Raw genomic sequence first — 25,595 nt, 5'->3', positions numbered from 1 at the left:
ACTTCAACTCAGTTATTCAAATGCTCAGAAAACTGCATGTTCATAATGTTCGGCGGGAAATAGGCTGCGCAGAGCAACTGATTTTTGCCGCTTTCAACAGGAATTTCAACTCACGGAGTTTCTTGTACAATCTCAAGATCCGCGCGCCTTGTAACGCTAAGATTGCTCCGCCCTGCAATTAGCATACCACCACCATATTAAAGAAGGCTTCATACACGCGGTCACACCTATGAACTGTGTATTCCGGTGCTAAGTAATTCTTAGACAGCAGGTCGTTGCAATGCCACGTTTTAGTTAAGTAAATAATATGGCATGAGCAGGCGAGTATGTTGAACACGGTGATTTCGTATACCACAGCTTCAACTACCGATTATGCCCGCGATGCAATCGCCCGTGCTGACCATGCTCGCCAACTTGCGCGCTCTCGTCTGCAAGTGTCTCAAGACAAACAGAAGTACCGCTGCGACCTCCGTCAACTCCGCTATAACCTCCACCATCTCGTAAAGTTAGATTTTGTGAAAAACTGCCCTCCTGTTACACAGGCCCATATCGCGTGCTCTGCCAAGTGACCGATGCCACCTATGAAATAGTTCTAGACATGCCCACTACGTCCTCCGCTGTGACAACCGGTGACATTGTCCCACGTCGCCCGACTCAAGCGCCAGAACTCTCCAGGCGCCTTGGATATTTAACAGAACTACTACGGCGCTTGTGCCGCCGGGGTGGGGGGAGGTGCAGTATTGCGATACCATCGACAGATGCTCAAGCGACGAGCCGCCACGGCAAAGACGATCAAGTGCCTGTGCTCTTGGCGCGATCGACTGTCTGCCTGGCAGTCTGGTACCAGTGTGAAGAGCGAGTAAATTGGCTCTTTTGTCTGTGTCTTTCCACTCGTAACAATATTATCGCGTACAGAACCTTACTAATCGAGAAATTGAGGAAAACGCAGGACACGGTTAGAGACTCCCCCGGGACATTCAAGTACTTGCCCGATGATGAAGGCACTCCTCATTTAGTTTCTGTGACTTCTACCCAAGCACTCGTTATAAAAAACATCCCTGTATTGCATCATAAGACGATAGAAAATGCTACTTGTACAGTTCTATTTTATTTTTGAAAAAAAAAACTATTTGCAGCAATAGCTTTTTATTGTAGTGAAGTTTAATAATAATTTCCAAATCTGTTGTTTAGGTAGATCATCTGGCTATATCACCCTGTGCCAGCAGCCGATGCCGAAGTTTACAGCTTAAATCGAGTCATACTCCATCTTCGCCTGGAAACATGAAAAAAAAAAGAAATGGATTCTATGCTTGGACTCCTAGCTCATCGCACTCGTCTTTCACTAAAGTTTTAGCTAGTTATTTAAGAAGTTTCTTACGTAGACAAGTTTACGTCACTGCGAAAATATTTTATTCTAAATTATTTCTCTTATTCCCACCAGGTCTCGCATATAGGGGCAACGTGTGCCGTCAGTACCGTGTCGGAATGGGCGAAGATATACCTACTTCTTTTTCTGGAGTGAAAACAATGGCTCACGAACTCGCACATATGTAAGTTCCTTTCACTTACAAATGAGAAAACAAATTACAACTTTGTAAAAAAAACACATATTTTTCTTCCAAAACGCAGACTGGGAGCGCCTCATGACAAGATGCCAAAATGCCCTTGGTCGGAAGGATATCTCATGAGTTATGTGGACGGAGGCCTAAAGAAATACCGGCTTTCAGAGTGTAGTCAAGAAAGAATACGAAACAATGTGAAGTAAGCTCATACACTTGACTTCTTAACCCATAAAGTCAATAATGTTTCAATAAGAGATAAGGCAGCCAAACATTTTGAATACGACTTTCATTATCCGCTAAACAAATACAGCAATTAAGAACTGGATAAAATTACAAGTAGCGAGCACCACAACCATGCGAATTTTCTTTCCTGTGGGTCATTATCGGAGGCCTACTTCCTGTAAAACGCAAGAAGTCATCTTGATTATTATAACTACAAAGGCGCGCAACTCTCTAGTGATAGTTGCGTGTCAACTATTTAGCTGCCGCTGCTTCGCAAACAGACTGGTTTGGTACAAAATAATTTCTAGTGTACGCCAAATAGTGTATCAAAAATTGCATGCTGCTGAGATGTTCGCAGAAATATCAGAAACTATAATTGACCCCACCAGCTAAGCTTTGAAGTATTCATGGTTTCAAGTGACATCGTACCGCGGGATGATGTTTTAGTTTGCGGGAAGTTTTAAAAATCGCCTGTTGCAGATAACATAATTCTAGACATTGTGATGGATTATCGGGAGAGGCCGACAGTATACTTTCACGAGAAATCGAAACATATACTTGGCTACTTATCAAAAATCACTAAGAAACTTCTAAATTGGTTTATTTAGGGAACATATTCAATTTACGAATTGTAGCCAGTGAATTTCAAGGTGTATCCGCTTGGAATGGATTTCCGGAATGACACCAGTTTGGAGACGTGCGCCATCACACATGCCGTAAAAATGCACTGTTGTTCCACTTACATTTACAGCGAAGTTGCCTGTGGTTAAGGTTCTGTGCATTTTTCGTGTCCGTCAACAAATCTGCCTGTCGTAAAATTTGACAAAAATCGCTTCATTCTATGCAAAAGCTTATACGTCTCATCACTTGGATACGCATTTTCAGTAGATTAGTTCTCAATAGGCACCATTTGGCCTGGTACTATTCGTGAACTGCAACTTGTGCTGTAAGTAAACAATTAAATTAATGAGTGAATTTGGGTAATTAGTTGAATATGTGTTTCAATTTTTTATGATAGTAATATCCGCCTGGTCGAACTATCTAGCTCAATGACAAGAGTCATGCCATCTGCCACTTGCGATTTTTAGAAATTCCAGGAATCTTAAATAAGAGACCATCCCGTACAACGCAATTTTTAATGACTGACCCACGGTGAAGTTTACCAAATTTGTCATTGCATGATTCTATGTCTCAACGATCTGCGTCTCTTCAAATTCTTGTGTAAATTATGGAAAATGTGGCTAATGTAGTTGTACGTCCTCGGGCCATTTTTAGAGAAATCACGTGAAGTGTTACAAGACTTCGTTTAAGGCTAACGGGTATATTATGCCGAATTTATCAATATATTGCGATAAATAAGACGGAAGAACGAGTGTACAGGAAAGACGCTCCGCCAATCGCGCGTGCTTTTCAGTCTTGTCCGTATCGCTTTTTTTTTGGCATTTCTGAAATTATTGAGAACAGTGTACAGAGTGCATCACGCATTTGTCACTATATAATAGACCTTCCTCACGCCGTTACTATAAAAAATGTCTTCTGTAAGCAGCATAAATATGTCGTCGTCAGCAATACTATGTTTCTGCTAATAAACTAGGAGTTCTAGTTGTCATACACTAATTGACTAGGAGTTCTAGTTGTCATACAGATTTACGACAAATGGCTCCTCGAAAGAAGCTGCTCTGCTACATTCGAGACCTTTCCACGATATTAAGCACTAGCACTAACAATACGTGATGCCAGTCAGCTTTATTTGCAGCCTCGATTGCGGCTAACACTAAACAACATATTTGCAAACGAAGGCGATATAGATATTCTCCTCACAAAAATAATTAACTATAACCTAGGTATATATGGTGTTATTTAATATATATTCTTAAAAATCTTATTCATCCCAGCGTTATTTTATTCTGTCACCATCAGCGTTGAAGATAACAAAGAAATCCGGTAAAAACAATCGGTAATGACTGTGAAAAACAGCGTTGCTTCTTTGAAATCTGTTGGAATTCCAAAAAGTGCGCACGACAACTTTTTGTTTAAAGGGCCCCTAAACCACCCAGAGGTCGAAATTTAGTTGTGGTGTTGCAGTTGTGCACGAGTCTACAACGAACACGTAGCTGCGAGAATTTTTCGAAATGGGGCCGTACTAGCGGAGTTACACGCGCTTGATGATCGAAACAAGGCCCTCGCTCGTTTCGCTCGTTCCTTCGCTACTCTCCTCGTCGGCTGGTCTCTCCTCCTCTCCGAGTGCTCCTCTAAATGCAACGTGACATACGCCATCGCCAACGCGCTCTCCATTTCCGGTTTAGCACGTCCACGCTAGCGGCAAATATACCGACGGTGAACCGGCCTCCAGCGCCGTAGAACGTCTGCCGCGCGAGAGGTATCCAAAGTAGACAGCAGTTCGGCCGGCGCACCTCCCACAGCACGATCAACGGGCCAATCAACGACCGGGAAGCTGCGGGCCTCCGCTACCGGCGACGGAAAACATCGGTTGCAGCTCAGCTGCAGTGCACGGCTACCGACGGGAGACGAGCCGGCTGCACTCGCATCGCAGCAGACGGCGCCGCTAATATCAGCGTATTGTTCTTCTTTGTGTACAATTATTGCGAAGAGAAATTATAGTGAAGAGAAAGAAATTTACAGAAGAATAAAATTGGGTTGGAATGCATACGGCAGGCATTGCCAAATCCTGACTGGGAACTTACCACTGCCGTTGAAAAGAAAAGTGTGCAATCATGGCATTCTACCGGTGCTAACATACGGGGCAGAAACTTGGAGGTTAACAAAGAAGCTCGAAAACAACTTAAGGAGCGCACAAAGAGCGATGGAGTTTGTGCTAGCGTCCCCTTAAGCGGGAGATCCGATGATTCCCTCCGGAGCTTCGCCCACTCATCATCATTCACCCCGTGGATATGCTGTGAATTTTTTTTTATTTTGTGGCACGCCCGCGGCGCGTAGCGCTGCAGCATTTGGCGTCGTTCATGACGGCATTCTGGCATTTGGCATCGTTCATGACGGCATTCTGAACTCGATGCGCGTGTTTACTTCAAATGTTCAAAATAATATCTGAAGTGGTTTAGGGGCCCTTTAAAAATGAAATGTCGATAGTATTTCACAGATAAAGGCGACGGGAAGCTGTTATAGCCCACCGCGTTTCGTCCGAAGGATCCATAACGTCGGATAGGCGCTCCGTGATTGCAGCACTTTGTTGCGTTTCCGCAAGGCATACCGCAGTAGCTAAAGATGGCTGCGGACGCGTTCACAGTCCACTGCGCCTTTCCTATTGTGACGATACGTTTTGTCATGCCGGTTCAACAACGCTTCGCATGCACCGATTGCAGCCATGCGTGTGATCTCCGTAACTTTTTTTAGATGCGAAGCAGCTTATGGTCGGGGCTATGTCACACCCTCCCTCCCTCTGCCGTGCGGCGTCCACACCCCTACTGCGCTTGCGCATCCTCCTCCCCCTCCTCTCCTTGTCTCATCTCCTGCCGGCATTCCTCCTCTCCTCTCCGACGCTCCTCTCTGGATTGCGCAACGAATGGCAACAACTGCGGCTCCGCGCGCGATAATGCGAAGCAGCTTAAGTTAGAGACGCGACGATAGGCGCCCCAGAGGCACCGGCAACAGTCACCAACGCCGCGGGCGTTCGGTGCGAACGCGGGAAAAACGCCGACGGCGTCGACAACAGTTCTGCGCGTTGATGGTGCTGCTGCATGTCCAAGTTTATACAGCTGATAAAACTACCTTGAGTCGACCGCATGGCTGCTTCGCATACTACTCAGGGTTCCCCTACTCTGGGAAGATGGTGTAATTTTTTTGGTTGCGGCTAATCCTCGATGCTAATCCTCGGCTAATTGTGACAGAAACATTTTTGTCTCGTTTTATTATCATTAACTGATTGCTGTAACTGAGCTCTTACGCTGTGGAACCTGAATTCCTTGAGAGGCCTAGAAATAAATTACTTCACCTTTTAACGCAATCTGTTCAAATGCGTGCGAAATATAGCGTACCTTTGAATATAATAACTATCATGAATCAATAAAACATGTTTATGTAACGTGCCCAGGAACAGCCCTAGTGTCTGAGTGCTGGCGCACGCATACATTGAGAACTAAAAAAACACCAGTGGAACATCACTAAAAAGGTAATGAATAAAAATATCAATCTTGAAAAGAAGAGTGTATATACAATATTCAATCAGTTCATCAATCAATAAATCAAACAATCAATCAATCAAATTTATTTACCGTGTCCAGGAACAACCCTAAAATCTGAATGTTGGCGCACGCCTGAATTAAAAATGAAAGAAAAAAGAAGCTGCAGGGTATATAATTTTAAAAAAAGCACGCTCGATGAATAAAAAGAACAGCGGCCAGATTCACAAAGCGTTTATTTCGTAAGTTCGCTTTGCCATATGCTGGCCGCCTTCACTAATGATATGTCGGGCATTCGTATTGGTTAAAATTCTTTCTCACTAAAAATTCTAGCCCAAGAAATTTTGCGAATTCGAGCTCAGAACGACGACAAAGTTCGTTCAACAATGCGTGAAAATATGACACAGGAAGGCATACGTCGGGAAAGAACAATGACACCAAGTTACGAAAAATATCAAGATTATAAAACTAGGCGTTATAAGGACTCTATTCTGTGGATGGCTGAGTCTTGGTGATGACAGGCAGGAGCATGGAAAGGTCTATAGTTCTCGGGTTAGCTTGCGCGGAATCCAAAACAGGATACAACTGAGGAGTTCGGGACAGCTGAGGATATATAGAAATCAAAATCATAATAACTTAGTTCTTACTATTTCTTTCTTTCTTTCTTTCTCTTTTATTCGAGACAATTTTCATACAAATTGGCTAAGGAGGCACAACAAAAGGCCCGGAGAGAGCCTGACTAGGTTGTGCCACCCTGACAGCGTAGGCAGCAAGTCTTGTTTTGATTACACATCATAGGCCGACCCAAATACAATAACAACAATGCAAATACAGAGAAATATGCAGTTCCTTTTTTGGAACGAGAATCAAAACCTAATACTTATGCACACACAATGAAATAAATCTACACAATACACAATGAAATACAACACAATACTCAATATTAATACCGAGAATTGGTTCAGGGACTAACATCTCACATCTGCTCAAATAGTAATAGGGCTTTAACTTGCTTCTTGAATTGAATTAGAGAAACTCTAGAATTAATTAGATTTAATATGTCAGGATAATTGTTGAGGAGTTCTGGTATTAGTGACGATAGCCTCTGTAAACCATAATTTGTGCGTGATCTTGTCTTAACTATTAAGCTGTGTCGTAGTTCATAAGGGGACTGCTTAAGTGGATAGGTTTCTTGAAAATTTATTCTGTTTTCTCGGTATTGACGTAGGGCTTCCAGAGATAATTTTTGTTTCAGCAATTGTTTTATTTGAAGTATGCTATATCTGTTAAAGTACGATGTAGTGCTTTCATGCGACAATACCCGCATTGTTAATCTTATTACTAATATTAGTATCATTGTTTCATATGAAGCTTATGTATACATTAGACAAAGAGAGAAATAGAGTGAGGGCACAGTGCCAACTGCCACCTGGTCTGATGAAAACATGCAGACAGTCTGCACATTTTTGAAGCACGTTGGAACGAACTTTCTGCAGAACCTTTGTAGTGGCAGAATGTAGGAATTGTGCAGACAATTTGCAGAAGTTATATATATATATATATATATATATATATATATATATATATATAGGCCGTCTAGCTCTATTATCTGCTTCTTTTTACCTAAGCGCATTGGATCTGGCAGTTTGTTTCCTTGTATGGTTAGCGAAGTTGCGTAGACAAAAACTAGCAAAGTACGATTGTTTCCAGGAGAATTAAAAGCCTATTGAATGCCATTTTTATTGCACTCTTATGTCCCGTGAGTTCCACTCACTGATCATGATCACGCGCCCTCTAAGCCAAAGAAAGCCGTACATGTTCAATTCTCTTCTGCGCAGTGATCTCCCGAAGAGCTGTTTCGATGAGCAGAGCAGGACGAACTACATGGCTGTGTACAAGAAATATCCGGGTCAGGCAGTACGGCCGCAGCATTACTGCAGAAGGATGCTCAAGGTGAAGTCAAAACAAATCAAGGTTGCTGCACAGAAGGTGAGCTGCACGAAAAGGTGGTCTCGTGTCGAAAAGTCACCAATGGGTCAGTAATGACATTGCCAACACAATCAGGCAGGGCTCTGGTTGGTTGAAGTAGGCCGCAACTCCCGCCGACTTTTCTCACGTTGGTAACAATATCTCATAGTCGGCACCGTATGTCCCTTGCCAAGGGGAATCAAGGAATAAAAAAGACAGATGTTGTAAAAAGTGGTTCTGTTCTAGTTTCAGAGTTTCAAAGTTTATTGCTTGAAAGTAGTTACATGTTTTCATGGATAAGAAATACAAAAGAAGGTCCCATAGTCAAAGACTGTACTGGGGAACTCCGACCAAGGTTATGTGGTAAGAGGACAGCAAAATAAAGCAATATCATGAGAGTAACTTACAAATAAAAAATTTGAAGAAATATAAGACAACAAGTTAAGCGGAAATACACACAAAAGACAAGTTATAAAAAGACAAGTGTGCTAGTATGGAAGGTGTATATCCAACGTGAAGTACACTTAAATGGCAAGCATCATAAAAAAAGCACTTAGATGCATTGCAATACAAATTCACATCAACTGCAAAAAATAGAACAAAATTTGAGCAATATACGTGAGAATAATCTAGGGTGCCAACCCACAAAAAGTCTAAAATGTGAGAAGGGACGTGAACCGGCAAGACAAGACGTACATCAGTTAGAGCAAATAAATCAAACACGTTTTAAGGGAACTCTAAAATTAGTATGTGGTGCAACTTTTATAACAAAAGACTAAACGCAAATCCAATGATCGAGCACGTTTGAAAGAGCATCATCATCACGCATTCCCCAAAAACACCACGCTTTCAAAGCAGACGATGCAGCTTGTTTAGGGATTCATCTTTGGACACAGTTGTTTTATCATGTTTCTTTTTTTTTCAAGCGAAACTTGTACAGCCTCACAAGTGTCGGTGGTGATGGTGGTGGTGTCACGCTAAAACCCTAGCAGAAACCTGTCGAAAACTCGCGTCTTGTTCACTTGGTATATACCAAAAGTCGCATGCAATGAAACGAATGCATGATTAACATGACTGATAGATCATTACATCAATAACATCGCATGCTCGTAAGTAACGACAGGATTAACGATAAGAAACTCACGTGTGGCGCATACCCGCATTGTATATTTGGGTATGAGCCAGGAATATTATGGTGTGAGCCCGGACCAAGAAAGAAGGAAGAAAAGAAAGAAAGAATGAAAGAAGGAACTCACGTGTGGCTGATACCGGGGCCGCACATTTCAGATCCGCTGGTTTACCGTCTGTACGTGGTGCAGTTTCGGCGCCCGAATGGGGAGTCATCCGCGTGGTGCATGCCGCCGAGCAGCAGGCTGTGTTTGAGCAACCGTGCCATGAACTCGCTCGGGAAAGGGCTCGTCGTCAACGTGACGATTCTAGCGTGAGCGCCTCCGAAGACCAGGCGAAACGTCAGCGAAGAGCCGTAGACACCGAGTTACAGGAGCGCGATGTTGAGGCCAAACGTCAGCGAAGAGCCGCTGACTCTGAGTTTAGGGGGAACGAAGCGGGACGCCTGCGACAGCGTCGTGCTGCCACAAGCTTCACTTACCCTCAATTTCTCGACAGGATCAAGGGCTGGTGATTTTTGTGTGGAAGATTTCTTCTCACGTTTTGCGATGTTGATACGGGCTTCTGCAAACTCAGACAAATTGCTACGGGGATGATGGTGAGCTAGGGCAGGTTAGATGCAAATGGTCGTCACTGGGATGAAGTTGAAGCATATGACGACACCCTAGCTCGCATAAAAAGTATATTCTAGACAGAGGCTGGTAGTTTTTTTGTTGCACTCTTTGTTATGTTTCATGAACGCTGCTAATTAATGAAGCCGTATGAGCCTTTGGATGGAAGGAGGATGAAGTTGAACTAAATGGAGATGAGATGGACACCAGTTCCAGAGTGAAACTTTAAGTCTGTTGTGACCTTTTTACCAGCAACGCTACATTATTTTGGCGCAGCCGACAATCCACTCCAACATGTGGATGACATTTTTCTTTAAAGAGACATCCGCAGATAAGATAATCTTTTCGAGATTCCAAGCTCAAGATGAACCAGCGGTGTAACTACCTCGTGAACGCATCTCGGCAGAACTCGTGAACCTGGTTTTGGAGAAGGCTTCCGTGGACACTGCTGAACGACGTTGGAAGGGTGCTGTGAAAGTGAACTCGCGTCTGGCGACCTTCAACGAGCTAGTGCTTCAACCGATGCATCAAAAGGACTGTTGATCCCAGACTACGACGGAAGAGGTGAGCCTCGTTTTGGAAGCACTTCAAGTACAGCAGGAACAGATTGTGCAACAGAACCAACTGGTGACATCGCTTATTAAATCACTAACCGCTGAGAAGCCGGTGACAAAATTTGTAGAACCCGATAAGTTCGACGGCATGTCTTCAAGCCCAGAAAAGTGGCTTGTATTCTATGAATATGCCACTGGGAAGAACAATTGGCACTCTGATGAGGACAAGATTACTCACATGCGTAGTTATTTGAGAGGTGTTGCACGCAAATGGCGCGAGCTACACATTATTGAAGTAGCTGACAACCTTGGAGCCAATAAAAGGAAACATTCCTGACGACATTCTGAAGCAAACCTGTACAAAGATGGGACTCTGCGCTTAATTTCCAATTGAAGCAGGGCTTCATTGTCAGTTATTTCTTTGAAAAACGCCGCCTTTTAAACCTGGCCGAGCTCGTGCTTCCATCTGCTGCCATAATAGCCCTAATGATGTGCGGACTGCATGCTCAAGTGCTGAAGCAAATGCAAGTACGATCACCTAAAACTATAGACGCGCTCCTGGTGGGCCTTCAGCAGATATCATACTTCAGAAGAAAAAAATCACAGGCCTGCGCGGCACACGCAGCACAGTCACAGCGTAAGCTGGTGGAGCGGCTCAAGATTAGCTCCAATTTCGGCACCACGCACAACTGGTTCTTCGTGACAAAGTCTCTTCGCCTTGTTTTGAAGAGAACGATCTGAACTGTCCGCCCAGAGTCGAAGGCGAGCTGCGGCTTGTAATGATCTCTGCACAGCAGTCTGCTGATCCCGATGATACCTGGTTGTAGCCGCGCACGTAGCTCTACGATTCGCTTATTTAGCAGCGGTTCGTACCTTGCGAGGAGACGCCATAACATGTATCCAGAATACGTGGCGCACATCTCTCACATCCCTTGACCCTTGGCATGGTACGGTGTTGTTTTTGATGACGATGATGATTGTTTATCGGAATTTTCAAAACCGGCTGATGACAAATGGTCACCTAGCCTGCTTGAGTTAACGAGGTCCAGTTAAATGCAGCATGCAACTGCTATATGCAACTTACATGTCGGGCACGCTGCGTTTGTAGGCGCCTTAACTACATGGCGCCACCATTCTAGAGGAGGCTCGGGATCGCTTTGATTGCGCGCCTCGTCTCAATCACATCTCGTCGTCTGTACCTGCGCGCCTGCTTAGGGTGTGTTCATAGGGCATTTTTCCGCTGCCTGTAAGCAAGTGCTTGCGTTGCTAAGTGGTAATGTATCGGACTCCCGCCCAGCGGGCCCGGGCTCAATTTCCGGCGGCGACCAGGTACTTTTTTCGCATTTCCGGCGATATCAGTTACGGTCACTAGCGGCGGCGGACATCATCGCGAATCAAAACGGCTATTGGAATGAGCCCAAAACAGCTTACGCTGTAAAATAACTACTAACCCAAGCACTCGCTTCAGACGGACTGACTCGCAAGAACAGAGCCACCTTGCTAACAGCGCAGAAAACTTGGGTTGGCGCGCTCCCAAAGGACGGGTTAACGATGTCAAAAACGACACTCTATAGTTTTCGATGACTAACTCATGAACAAGGATTATCAGTCTGACCCGATGCCCAAAACTGAGACTCTTTATCTAAATTGCTCTACCCTACTTCACATTCCCGTTAAAGTGGGAAACAGACATGTGATAGCTTTGGTGGACAGCGGCGCTTCTGTGTCTATAATAAATGCCAAGATGGTGAATGCAAGTCAGCTGCGGGTACAAGGTTACTATGGAAAAGTGGCATTCCCTAATCATTGGGCGTCGGTAAAGAGTGAGTTCCAAGGTCATAAAATAGAGAGTGAAGTATTGGTGCTAGAGCGTGTGATGTACGCTTTTCTGCTATCCTGACCAAACGTCAAGAAACTGAAAATCATTGTATACTGGGACGTTGCGGTTTTAGCCGTGGAACTACAAGGAACGAGGCACAGCAGGGTAGAAAAGATAACCCACGAGTTGTCAAGTGTATGGAGGATATTGCAACGACCTACCCTGAACTTGTATGCATAGGAAGCTATCCACAGGCGATGAAGTCTCCCGTAACAATTGTGACGAAATGTGGTACTTTCACACTGGGCACAGACGGCAGGGCTCTCATTCGTCAGACCGAACTCATACCAGTCCCCATGCAGAATATAGACACGATTATAGATGAGACAGGTGATTGCCAACCTTTTTCACGTATTGACTTGTCCAAAGGTTTCTGGCAGATCGCGCTCACAGAAGAAACAAAATGCACACTGCTTTTATCACGCCCTACGATCAGTATGAGTATATCCGGCTTGCTTTAGGCTGGAAGAACTCGCCAGCATGGTTGCAAATGATCATGAACGAAGTCCTGAATCCTTTCGTAGGTGCATTTTGTAACGTGTACACAGACGACATTATCGTCTGCTCCAAAAGAGAGGCTGAGCATCAGGAACACCTGTCTCAGGTATTAAATTCCTTGAGCTTGGTACATCTCTAGGTTATCTTTAAGAAAAGCGCATTCTTTCAAAGAAAAGTTCTCTTTCTTGGAAGAGTCTTCGATGGGGCTAGCAAAAGCACGAAACAAGATTCCATCGAAAGGATCTCCCAACTGGCAAAACCACATGGCGTCCACTCATTTCGTGTGTTTTCTGGACTAGCAGGACATTTAAGACCTTTCATAACAGGGTTTGCCATCAAAATTAGAAGTATCCTGCGCCTTACGCAGAAATAAGTTCCATTTGAGTGGAATGGCAACTGTGAGAGAGTCTACCACGAGCTGGTGCACAAAATCTGTGCTGACCCTATTTTACGCATACCAGATTTCACTTTACCCCTTCAACTGAATATCGGCGCCTCACACTATAGGACAGGTGCAGCCTTGTATCAGAAAAGTCTGGAAGCATCCGGCCGCGAAAAGCGGCACGTAGTAGGTTATTACAGCTACACCCTCCAGCAGTCTTAAGGTAACTGCACCACTACTGAAAAGGAACCACGTCCAACCACCAATGTAGTTGGTGTCAATGTTTGTTGGCTTCTTATGATATCATTAATAAAAATCGGGCCCCTCGGTTTCCTTTCTTCTCGTTAATTTACATAACGACGGCTCGAATCCGGCAACATTGATGCCTTCAGGTAGCATATGTGGGTTTATAGACCAGTTGCCATCACCCAAAAAGGTCACGTGCTCGTGAAGCCTGCGGCAGAAAGGATGTTCCACATCCGCCCATAGGTTCGTGAGCGGTGGCACTGGCAAACACTCTCAGGGTTAGTTCTAGTTGTAAAAACATAAATACCCCAGAAAGTCGACGGGAAAACGGCTCCGCGGTAGCTCAATGGTGAGAGCATCGCACGCGCAATGCGAAGACGTGGGTTCGTTCCCCACCTGCGGACAGTTGTTTTTTCATCTGCTTTCATTTTCCATTATTTATCATTTCTTTAATTCAATTACTAAGTACAAGTAATTTCCCCTATGTTGTCTTTGGTGTCAATGTTTGTTGGCTTCTTATGATATGATTAATAAAAATCGGGCCCCTCGGTTCCCTTTCTTCTCGCTCATCTACATAACGACGGCTCGAATCCGGCAACATTGATGCCTTCAGGTAGCATATATCGGTTTATTGACCAGTTGCCATCACCCAAAAAGATCACGTGCTCGTGAAGCCTGCGGCAGAAAGGATGTTCCACATCCGTCCATAGGTTTGTGAGTGGTGGCACTGGCTAACACTCTCAGGGTTAGTTCTAGTTGTAAAAACATGAATACCCCAGAAAGTGGATGGGAAAACGGCTCCGCGGTAGTTCAATGGTGAGAGCATCGCACGCGTAATGCGAAGACGTGGGTTCGTTCCCCACATTCGGACAGTTATTTTTTCATCCGCTTTCATTTTCGAATAATTTATCGTTTCTTTAATTCAATTAGTAAGTACAAGTAATTTCCCCTATGTTGTCCTTGGTGTTAATGTTTGTTGGCTTCTTATGATATGATTAATAAAAATCGGGCCCCTCGGTTCCCTTTCTTCTCGTTCCAATGCTTAAAGTATTTAGACCTTCCGTACGTACCTAGAAGGTGTGAAGTTCACTTTGTTCGCTGATGACCCAGGCCCTCACTCATCTCTTGAATATGACCCAAGCTAAAGAATGTATCGCCAGATGGGTGAATTACTTGCAGCAGTTTGAATTCATAATCTCCCTGCGACCAGGACCTCTTTTGACTCAGGCAGATGCTTTGTCTAGACTGATGATACAATCCAACACGGAACAATCGGAGGAAATCAATGAAGTAAAATTATGGGAAGGCACTGAACACCTTATTTTTTGAAGGTCAGTATCAAGTGCCGCCAACGCTGGTTCCCAGGGTGCTTTATTTTTTTCACGATTGCCCAGAATCTAGAGGACACGATGGGTTTTGGCACACAACAAGGAAGGTAAGAGATTGACGTAGTTGACCGCAGGCTGGTGTGCCCGGTACAGCTTTGGCCGCTCGTTGCAGAAGACCGATCGCACTAGCTCACGGAGCACTTTAATGTCAGTCGCGAAAGTTCCCAGACCGACGGTTGTCGAAGCAGCATTTACTTGGCGGTCATACTGGTTCGACCGCACCTGCAGCGTCTTTTCCATAGCAACGGCTTCTGTGAGGAACTCTGTAACCGTCCTCGGCGGCTTACAAGCAAACCCACCGATAAGCTGTTCTTTGACACCTCGCATCAAATGAAGGATATTCTTGTCTTCCGGCATGCTAGTGTGATCTCGTCTCAAGAGACCTTGTCATGTCTTCAACGTACATAATAACCCTTTCATTGGACTTCTGAGCGCGTGATTGGAAGGCCCAATCAGCTCGCTCTCGGCGATCGGGGTTCGAGTAGGTCTCCAAGAGTCGCCGACGTGACTCACGCCATGTCGTCCGGGCCTCTTCGCGTTTCTGGAACCTGGTGCGAGTGTCGTCCTCGAGGCTGAAATACACATTCCTTAATTTTGCTCAGTCATCCCCCTCGTTGAAAGCTGCTCCTCGCTCAAAGTCGTCCAGGCAGTCTTCCACGTCTTCATAAAGGTTGCCGTGGAAGGAACTTGGCACTCGCGGGCGCTGCAGCGTGTTATGAGTTGGTACTGTCGCCACCATACCTTCCACCGTGGCCATTGTGCTCCCGCATGATTGTACAACCTCAGGGGCCGGTCCTGGAATTCTCCGGCTGGCACGGTGCACTGGTGTAAGCTCCGGTATGGCACTGATCTTGCTGCCAGCAGGGGTCTGTTGCATAGGTCGAGGTTACCGAGCACCGTCCACCAGAAATGTCACGTTCAAGCAGAACAGGCGGCCTGAAGCGTTGGGTCCGAGTCTCTAACTGACAGCTGATGAAGCGGAAAACTCAAGCACATGTGCGTGGATCCCAACCCAACGCCTTATGAGATCTCGGAGAGCTTCAAGTTTTTCCATAGCAATCAACAAGAAGAGGGGAGTCGGTGCAGACATTCTTTGTCGAGATAAGCAAGATTGCCCAGAACTGCAATTTTTCCATCGACGTTAGACAGGATGCTGAGGGATAGTACTGTATGCGGTGTCCGTCCTAAAAATTAGCAGATGCAGCTATTGGCGAAAAAAGACTTAACACTCAAAGAAGCAGAAGCCCTTGTCCTGGCTGCGGAAACTGCAGAGCACGGTTCGGAGCAGATCGATAAGCAAAGTGATGCTTTGAATGTCCTGAAGGTTAGTCAACGGTACGTGCCAACGACCACAAGGAACGCGCAAAGGAGCGAGCCTGAACAATGCAAGTGCTGCGGCCAGCATGGTCACAAAGCTTCGACATGCTTTAAAAAAAGACGCCGATGCTTCAAATGTGGGCGACAGGGGCATTTGGCTGGTATGTGCGCGAGCACAGGCGGTGCAAACAGAACGCTAGCGCTAACAGAAAAAAACTCAAAACAGACTGACGACAGCAGTACATTACAAATCTGGTCCGTCATGAAGGCTGAGCCTTTGGTACCGCCTATTCTGAAGTTTATCTCACGGGATGGCGTCAGCATACGGATGGACGTTGATACTGGCTCGCATGTTTGTATCGTTCCGAGAGCAGCGTATGAAGCACTTCACGAGCATTGGCGCCGGCTGCAAAGCGCAAAATTAAAGCTTTCTTGCTATCTAGGAAAACTACCAGTACTGGGCGTTTTGGCTATGAACGCTTGTTATATGTTGGTGGAAGTTAATGCACGCTGACGGTATTGGATTGTGAAGGCTCCAGCCAGTGCGGCCGGGACTTATTGCAGAAGCTTTCAGCAGAAGGGACCCCGGTCCTGCACGTGATGGCGCTACCAAGCGGGAAAAGCCTTCGGGAACCGGCAGAGCTGGTGCCATAATGAAAGAGGTATGCCGACGTGTCCACGGAAGGCCTGGACTCTTCAAGGGACCGCCAGTATAGCTTTACGTCAAGGACACAGCAACACCAAGATTTTTCATGGCAAGAAAGATTCCCCTTGCGCTAGTAGATAGATTCTGCTGAGCTGAATAGACTAGTGGACACTGTGTAATATCGCCAGTCTATTATGCGGAAGGGCTACACCGATAGTACCGGTACTGAAAGTGATGGCGCGGTGCGCATTTGGGGAGACATTAAAGTGACATTAAACCCTGTGTGCGAATTGGAAATGTACTTTCTACCAGTCATAGACGACATCTTCGCAAATTTGCGTGGGGGACAGCAATTCAGTACACTGGATTTGCGAGACGCCTACAGCGAGATTGCGCTGTAAGAAAGCTCGCGGAATCTGGCCGTCATAAAACACATGAAGGGTTCTTTTCTTACAATAAGTTACCGTTTGGAATCGCGTCAGCACCGGCGATATTCCAGAGAACGATCGAGTCAATATTGCAAGGAATGCCGGGGGTAAAAGCATACCTAGGCGACGTCTTTATAGCAGAGACTGCTGATAAGCTAAACGCAAACCTGCGAGCGGTGGTTGCCGAGATTTAAGAAACACGGCAATAATTGCGCGCTGACAAGTGGTGGATAAACGAGGCCGCAGTGACGTATCTGGGTCACCGAATCGACGCAGCGGGATAGCACACAACGGAGAAGAACGCCGAGGCTATCAGGCTTGCCCTAGACTCTCAGAATGCTTACGAGTTACGATCGCTTCTGGGTATGTTGACGTTTTACAACGAATGTTTACCGAATCTTTCGACGCTACTGGCACCTTTGTACCGACTTCTACAAAAAGCAACCAGATGGTCGTGGTGTGCAATAGAGGAAGACGCATTCGGGAGGCTAAAGAAGCTTTGTGTGCCGCGCCAGTACTGACCTGTTTCAAACCAATGAAAGAGCTATTCTTGGATTGCGATGCATCACCCTATGGTGTAGGAGCCGCGCTTGGTCACCGAATTGATGGGCAGTATCGACCAGAAGGATTTCGGTCGCGAATGCTGACCAGTGCATTGAAAAATTACTACCAGATTGAGTGAGAGGCATTGGCTCTTGTTACGGCGTCACGCGGTTGCGCGACCATCTACTTGGCAGAGAGTTCACTCTAATTACAGACCACCAGCCGGTGCTGGGTCTTCTAAGGGCGGATTGGCAAACACCTACCATGGTCGCAGCTCGTATACAGAGAGGTATTTGTACGCTGGGCGCGTACAAATACCGGCTGCAGCATAGACCGGATAAATGTTGTGCAACGCTGATGCATTAAGCCGTTTACCTATATCCGTGCAGCATGGAGCGGAGCCGGAGGACGTCACGCCCATCGTTCTGGCCTTGGACCAACCGCACATTCCGCACAGCCTACAAAAGAGTTGCAAGCCATCACAGCGACAAATGACGTAATCGCTCAAGCATGCAAGTACACGCTCAATGGTTGGCCACATGTGATTAAAGGCCACAGTGAGCTCGCAGAGTATTACAAAAAACGGTCCGAGCTGTCATTAGAAAACGATTTTTTGTACCGGGGCCATTGCGTGGTCATATCTACCGCCACCCGCCAGAAGTTGCTTATGTTACTGCATGACTCCCATCAGGGAGTGTCGTCTATGAAGGTGAGAGCAAGGTCGATATTTGGTGGCCCGTTTTGAACCAGGACCTCCAGAGCGTCGGCGCCACCTGTAATAACTGTGTTCAAGCACTGCCCATGCCAACGGCACAAATGCCCGTAAACTGGACGGAGACAGGCGAAAGGAGGTCGCGACTACACAAAGACTTTGCGGGGCCACTGCACGGCAAGATGGTTTTAATTGTGGTAGATTCCCACAGCAAATAGATTGATGCTGTTCTGTAGCGCGTGCTCATTCCCGCAGCAACGGCGAAGTTCTGTGAACAATATTTTCTCAGTTCGGTATACCATGCACAGTGGTGTCGGATAATGGAACGCCTTTCACGGGCTCGGAATTCCATCAGTTCACACAACTGAACGGCATCGTACATATTCGAACAGGCCCACATCACCCACAGAGCAATGGGCTGGCTGAGCGCGCTGTGGGGACGGTCAAGAAGAGCGGAAGCGTCGAACTAGCGACTTCTCTAGCCCGCGTTTTGTGCAACTGTAGAAATACACCCCCAACAATCTAGACTTTCCCCTTCCGAAAGGCTTTTCGGCTGCGCTTACGCGCGATATGGGATTTGTCTTTTCCATCCAAGAACAACCACATTGTCTCGGGCGAATCTCCGGGGGAATATGTCTACGTGCGGAACTATGGCACAGGGGACAAATGGACGCCAGGAATGGTGAAGGCCATGACCGGCGCTCGCATGTTGGAAGTAGAGACCGACACTGTACTGGTCCGTCGCCATCTGTATCAAGTACGAAGTGCAGCAAGGATGTTTTCTCGACTGGGGGACCAGCGCTACCAGACAACACGATGACAACGGAAGGCGCAGAGGACTCGTCTATAGAGGCAGCAGCACTACAGCGGTCTACAAGAACACGAAAACCGGTTGGACGTTATGGTTACTAAGACGGAAGAAGTGTTACAGTGCACGCGCTTCCCGTGATAAGCGGAAGTGTGGACCGCACATGCGCAATTCTCGCCCTTTGTTTTTCCCCAGCCCTCTCTTTTTTAGTATATATCACTGCGGAAATAAACGTGGCTGCTCTGCATGGTGACACAGACCATTCTTGTCAGAGGCGGCGGAACAGCCGTAATGTAACATGTCCAGTCGAGCTAGATATAAAAATTACTTTTGTAATAACCTATGCGTGATTCATAACGAGAACAGAGCTGTTTTCAGCGATAAAACTACGAAAATGGGAACAAATGTGGTGCCACTGCTCAGGAATAAGGCATCTCTCGTTACGTCAGCAGTGACCGATTCAAAGGTAGCGCAACAGAGGAAGGTCATGCGGATGTACCGCCAACTCGTCCGTTTGGTGAGGGCGACTTCAAATTGGGGAGCAGTGCCGGGAACTGAGCGACAATGTCTACGCAACTGAGGGATACGTGGGAAACAAAACCCGGTGATAGACTTCTGGATGAATTATCTATTAATATTGCTTCACTTAACATTTTCTATTAGTGCCGCTTTAAAGTATTGGCGTTGCACAATCGCTCACCCGCCTCTGTGCACGTGCAAGTGCAAGGCATTCACCTCTACAAGTCTTCTGTAGTGTAGGCAATTGCACTATCAGAATCATGACGAAATAATTTAAAGAAATGGCGTCTGTCTTTTTCAGCCGGAGTCTCTTAGCGGGCAGTGCAAAATGTACTGTTGCGTGGTTGGAGTCCATGCAAACGTGTGCGATATAGTAATCATGCTGGAAGGCATGGAATGTACGAAAGGAAAGGTGAGAATGAAAGTTTTTTCAATGCTCTCTTTACAAGGGTAAGCTTCGTTGTATTGTAACTAGGGACAAATTATTCCACGATTTACTTTATTTCCAGTTCCTCTCATTGCAAATCTGTTATCGATGTTGCGAAAATAGGTGTAATAATATCGTTTTGCTCGTACGCACGTTTTACAAAAAGTGCGAATTTGACAGAAACAAGTCGAGGTTTTGACGGAAGCCCGTCTAATGAGACAGAAGCCCGAAAGGAACGAGAAGAACAACTGCATGATTAGAGTTGAAATTCGTACGAGCTGCCTAGTCTTACGCGAATGCTCAGCGAAGTGTTCTTGGGGTTGACTTCATGCAACAGTGCGGCGCTATTATTGATCTGCAAGAGCGTCGTATCACATTCTCAGCCGAACGAGCAATCGAAATGCAAGACGGCCAACGGCGTGACGGCGTACTCCGTGTTTCTGCAGACATGCAGATAGTGTAACGCGTCCTCCATGAGCCAGTGTCTCGTCGACGTCACATGCTGTGGCTTACGAGATGGCAAAGCGGTGGCCGAAACTAACTTGGAACACCTGCTGAAGCAAGGCGTTTGTCTGTCCCTAAGTGTTATACAGGTTCGTTATGGCAATCCGCAATTGCTTGTTACCAAATTTAGCAACGAGCACGGACACCTGTTCCGCGGCACTTCGTTAGCGTTTGCCGACGCAGTAGCACCATTATGTTCAACCTCGGTGGGGAGCTGAGGTAGAACACCCGGCTTCTAATCTCAAGGTCGTAAGTTCGAATCCTTCTCCAGTTCACAACACTTTTAGGCATGGAGTGGCGTCTGACACCGGCAAAAAAAATTTCGCCGAGAGCTAGTGGGGCTATAATAGTCCAGGTGCAACCAAATTAGGAAGGCCCACTAAGCTTCAAAAATGTCACTTCCTCATCAGAACAGGAATTGGCCTCCCTGGTTCATTATGTGGCAACTATATCCGTCATGACTCCTAAAATTAACCCCTGGCCTTCAGTCCCCAGCGGCTGCGGAGCACCTGACCAAAGCGGTGGTCTGACCTGCGCCGCGGCAGAGGGTGCTAAGAATCTCTGGGTCCGGACAGGCCGCCACTGGAAAACTGAACCTGGCAACGTACACACGCGCACCCTATCGAGCTCCCTTAACAGGATTATTCGAAGGAGTATCAGGTGCTGCCTGGGATATTATTGGCTTTAATGAGGTTAGAAGAACTGGTGAGGCTTATACAGTGCTGACTAACGGCCACGTCCTCTGCTACCGAGGACTTCCAAATCAGAGAGAATTCGGAGTAGGATTTCTGGTCCATAAGGACATAGCAGCAACATTGATGATTCTGCAGCATTAACAAGAGGGCAGCAGTCATCGTCATTAAAGCTGAGTAGGACGTATAGAATAAAGGTAGTACAAGCCTACGCTCCAACCTCCAGTCACGACGATGAAGAAATAAAACAGTTTTGTGAAGATGTTAAATAGCGATGAGAAAGGTGCAATCTCAGTACTGTATTCAAGGGCGACTTCAATGCAAAAGTGAGGAAAAACCAAGCTAGTGAGCAAGCAATTGGCAACTACGGCATTGATTCTAGGAACACTAGAGGGTAGGTGTTGGTAGAATTCGCAGAAAGATACGACCTTAAATAATAAGTACCTTCTTCAGGAACCACAGCAACAGAAAGGGACCTGGAAAAGCCCTAATGGAGAAACAAGGAGTGAAATAGATTTCATACTCTATGCCAATCCCAGCACAGTGCCGGTTGTAGAAATGTTGGAAGGGTAAAGTGCAGTGAACCAGGTTAGTGAGGTCTAGAATTTCTCTCAATTTGAAGAGAGAAAGAATAAAATTAGTCAAGGACAAACAGGCCAACCTAGCCGCACTAAGGGTAAAAACAGGCCAGTTCAAGATGAAGGAACATACGGGTAATGAATGAAACCGTAACTAAGCTGACCTAAGAAGCAGAATTGAAGTGGGAGGAAGGCACCAAGGCAACCAGTAGGTAGCTCTCCCAAGTCACAAAGGCCGTGATAAAAAACGGCACAAAATGAAGCTGTCAAAGTCATGAGATCAGATAGAATTCGCGTAACTGTCGAAATTGATCAACAGAAGGTAAGGGATATCCGAAATTATATGGTGCAAAAAATTGAGGAAGCAGTAAAATATGGTCGCAGCATGAAATCAGTGAGAAGAAGACTGGCATAGGACAAGGCAAATGTATGCACTGAAATATAGGCAGGGTAATATCATCAGCAATTCGATGAAATAGAAAAGCAGCGGAAGAATTCTATAGTGACCTGTACAGTGTCTAGAGCAACCAAGTTACTTTCATTCGAAGAAGTAATGAACAGGATCAGGGGCTCCTTCTATGACTAGCGATGAAGTTATAAGGGCCTTGAAAGACATAACCAGGGGAAGAGCTGCTGGAGAAGATGGAATAACAGTCGTTTTATTCAAATATGGAGACGTTATCATGCTCGAAAAGCTTGCGACCCTTATACGCAATGCCTCACGACTTCAATTCTACCGGAAAGCTGGAAGAACGCCAACATTACACTGATCATAAGAAGGGAGACGTTAAAAATGAAGAATTTTAGACTCACTAGCTTGCTTTCAGTGTTGTACAAAATATTCACCAATTTAACTACCAGTAGAATCAGGCCAACACTTGACTTAAGTCGACCAAGAGAACAGGCTGGCTTCGTAAAGGGATCTTACGATGGATATATCCACGTTCGTCAATCACGTAAGATATAAATCTGCGGAGTACAAGCAACTCTCTACATGGATTTTATAGATTATGAAAAACATTGATTCAGTAGAGATACCAGCACTCAAGAGGCATTGCGTAATCAAGAAGTAGAGGAGGCATACGTGAATACTTGGAAAATATCTACAAGGATTGCACAGTACATGGTTCTCCACAAGAAAGGTAGAAAGTTACCTATCAAGAAAGGGTTCAGGCAAGGAGACACAATCTCTCCAATGTACTCACTGCATGCTTAAAAGAGTATGCAAGCTATTAGACTGCGAAGGCTTAGAAGTGAGGACAACGGCGAATATCTCAGCAACCTTCGGTTTGCAGATGACATGGTCCTATTCAACAACAATGGAGACGAATTACAGCAAATGATTAAGGACCTTAATTGAGAAAGTGTAAGAATTTGGTTGAAGATGAATATGTAGAAGACAAAGATAATGTTCAGTAGACTACCAAGAGAAAAAGAATTCAGGATCGCTATTCAGCTCATAGAATCTGTAAATAAGTACGTTTATCAAGGTCGATTACCTAGAGGGGACCCTGATGATGAGAAAGAAATTTACAGAAGAATATGTACAATAATTGCTTCTACCGGTGCTAACTTATGGGGGCAGAAACTTGGAGGTTAACAAAAAAGCTGGAGAACAAGTTAAGAACCGCACAAAGAGCGATGGAACGCAAAATAGTACGCCTAACGTTAGGAGACAGGAAGAGCGGTGTGGATCAGAGAAAAAACGGAGATAACCGATATCTAGTTGACATTATGTGGAAAAAATGGAGCTGGGCAGGCCATGTAATGGGTAGGATGGATATCCAGTGAACCATTAGAGTTACAGAATGAACACCAAGAGAAAGGAAGCGCTGTCAAGGACGGCATAAAACTAGGGTTAGTGATGAAGTTAGAAAATCAGCTAGCGCAAGACAAGGGTAATTGTAGATCACAGGGAGAGGCCTTCGTCCAGCAGTGAAGATAATATAGGCTGATGATATATATATATATTATATAATATTATATAATGTTGCAGGAAGAAGCAGGTCCAAGAGTGTAAAGTAATGTATATAAAACTGATGTGTATGGCGTTCAGGCAATAGCCAGAGTCTTCCTCTTCCTCTGGTTCGTGTCACCTTCTTCTTTCCCTTCACTGTGTCACCTTCCCGTAGGGTTAGCTCCGTCCAGGTGCAGGTTATAGAGCGCCACGTAAAGGGAGGACATAGCCCTTGAGCCTGGTGACGTGAACTACATCGCTAGTGACGGTTGGAGGCACTGAAGGCTGAAAAACTGGGGCGATCTCGTGTGTGATATCGGACAGTTGACGTAAGATCTGGTCCGGACCAGAATACCGGAAAGTATAAGGGAAAAATAACAGAAAGTACGTACGAAGATGTCGCGGCGGTATTGGGCAATCTGTCAAAAGTTTGAACCACGCGGCTGCTCTTCGTTTGTTCGAGAGCGCTTGCACTCCTTTATAGTTACCTCCACAGTGGCACAATCCTTGCACATTAGTGAGGATGACCGTTGGCACGGACTGCTGTGGCGTTGTCGTTTGTGTCGGTTGTTCTGCCATTGTGGCGGCACGGTAGGTGACGTCCGCTGCGAAGTTCCGTGATTGTACCCCGCACCATCCACCAATACGTTGCAGGTTGAAAGCAGGGCCACCTGTGTAAAAATAATGTATATTTACAACTGATACATATGGCTTTTAGGCAACTGCCAGAGTCTTCATCGTCCTCTAGTTCGTGTCACCTTTGCCTTCACCGTTACAATATATATATATTATATATATATATATATATTGTGTGTGTGTGTGTGTGTGTGTGTGTTGTGTGTGTGTACTAACAATTACTTGATTATTATGTGTTCCTGTACGTACTGATGTGTCCCCATCACTTATGTAATAACGCGCGGGATGGGGCCTTCAAGGTAATGAAATTGCATGCAAGTTCCATACAATGTTGCGGGGCGCTCTGTCCCGTTTTCTATTGTGCGCTGTGTTTTTTTTATCTTTTTGGCGCCTCAAGATAGTTATAGTGAATAGATACCGAATTGTCCAACATGAACTTCTCTTATACAATTGCAAGTTGTGCATACATTGGTCGAATCAAAGCATACGCATTTGAAAAAAAGTCAGAAATGTTTGTCATAGAAACGTCAGTTCCTGAATTGGTGTTGTTTGTAATGCCGGCGTCGGTGAATACGCCTTAATTTAAAGCGGCAAACGCTCAAAAGTAAAAGTATTCCGCAAATGGAACAGTGAAGTGTTTCGTAGAATATTTGCCAGTTCCTAACATTTATTAATACTGAGCGATTGTTTATCATGGCCATGATAATATCCGTGGCGCATGCCTCCCACTTATACTCATCCGTGGCATCGGGGGCTTCTCTAAGGATGAAAAGAGCCAATAATTGATGTTCACGAATAGCTGCAAGTTTCAGACCCTCCAGTGGTATTGTGGGTTCATTGGAGCAATTTATCGTTCATAATACAGTACGCCCGCCGATAACCGACAGTGTACAATAGGGCACCAGAACATTCTTCAGGCAACTAAGGTGAACGGGCTCTACGGTAGCATCAAATGTTGTCGTTTGCAGGAGAACAGGCGGCTGGGACACATTTGGCAGACAGCGGCGTTACGACGGTATCTGCGGACACACAAAGGGCACATACGTAACACGGCGGGTGTTCCACAAAGACGGCCGGAAGGCTCGAATCTACAGTAAATTCTCCCGTTCGGCAATCGACATTGGCACCACACAGCTTAAGAAAATCGAGGCCCAGAATTACGTCATGCGTAGCATGAGGTAAAACTACAAACTCCGCGTTAAACGTTTCACAACCCAAGCTAACTGCTGCACT

At 45.6% G+C, this 25,595-nt stretch overlaps 1 protein-coding gene and 1 non-coding gene across 4 annotated transcripts in view; both read left to right on the top strand.

The window, feature by feature from the left end:
- The window catches only part of LOC119444336 (venom metalloproteinase antarease-like TtrivMP_A), a 1,295,510-nt gene that overhangs the window by 68,432 nt on the left and 1,201,483 nt on the right, over positions 1–25,595 (top strand). The window contains exons 10-13 of one of the 3 annotated variants that reach the window (XM_049663281.1): positions 1,442–1,550; positions 1,630–1,761; positions 7,780–7,930; positions 19,870–19,980. The exons of 1 other annotated variant lie outside the window; for it this stretch is intronic. In XM_049663281.1, the coding sequence (XP_049519238.1) occupies positions 1,442–1,550; positions 1,630–1,761; positions 7,780–7,930; positions 19,870–19,980 (503 nt within the window). The remainder of the gene's footprint in view (positions 1–1,441; positions 1,551–1,629; positions 1,762–7,779; positions 7,931–19,869; positions 19,981–25,595) is intronic. One more of the 3 variants, XM_049663283.1, reaches the window with a different exon arrangement.
- Positions 13,540–13,611, top strand: Trnaa-cgc (transfer RNA alanine (anticodon CGC)). Its single transcript has one exon. It is a non-coding gene; the product is annotated as a tRNA-Ala (tRNA).

The sequence above is a fragment of the Dermacentor silvarum genome, chromosome 3, assembly GCF_013339745.2.
Source record: "Dermacentor silvarum isolate Dsil-2018 chromosome 3, BIME_Dsil_1.4, whole genome shotgun sequence".
Taxonomy (NCBI): domain Eukaryota; kingdom Metazoa; phylum Arthropoda; class Arachnida; order Ixodida; family Ixodidae; genus Dermacentor; species Dermacentor silvarum.
Note: the sequence above shows the minus strand (reverse complement) of the source record. Positions and strands in the feature narration are given on the sequence as shown.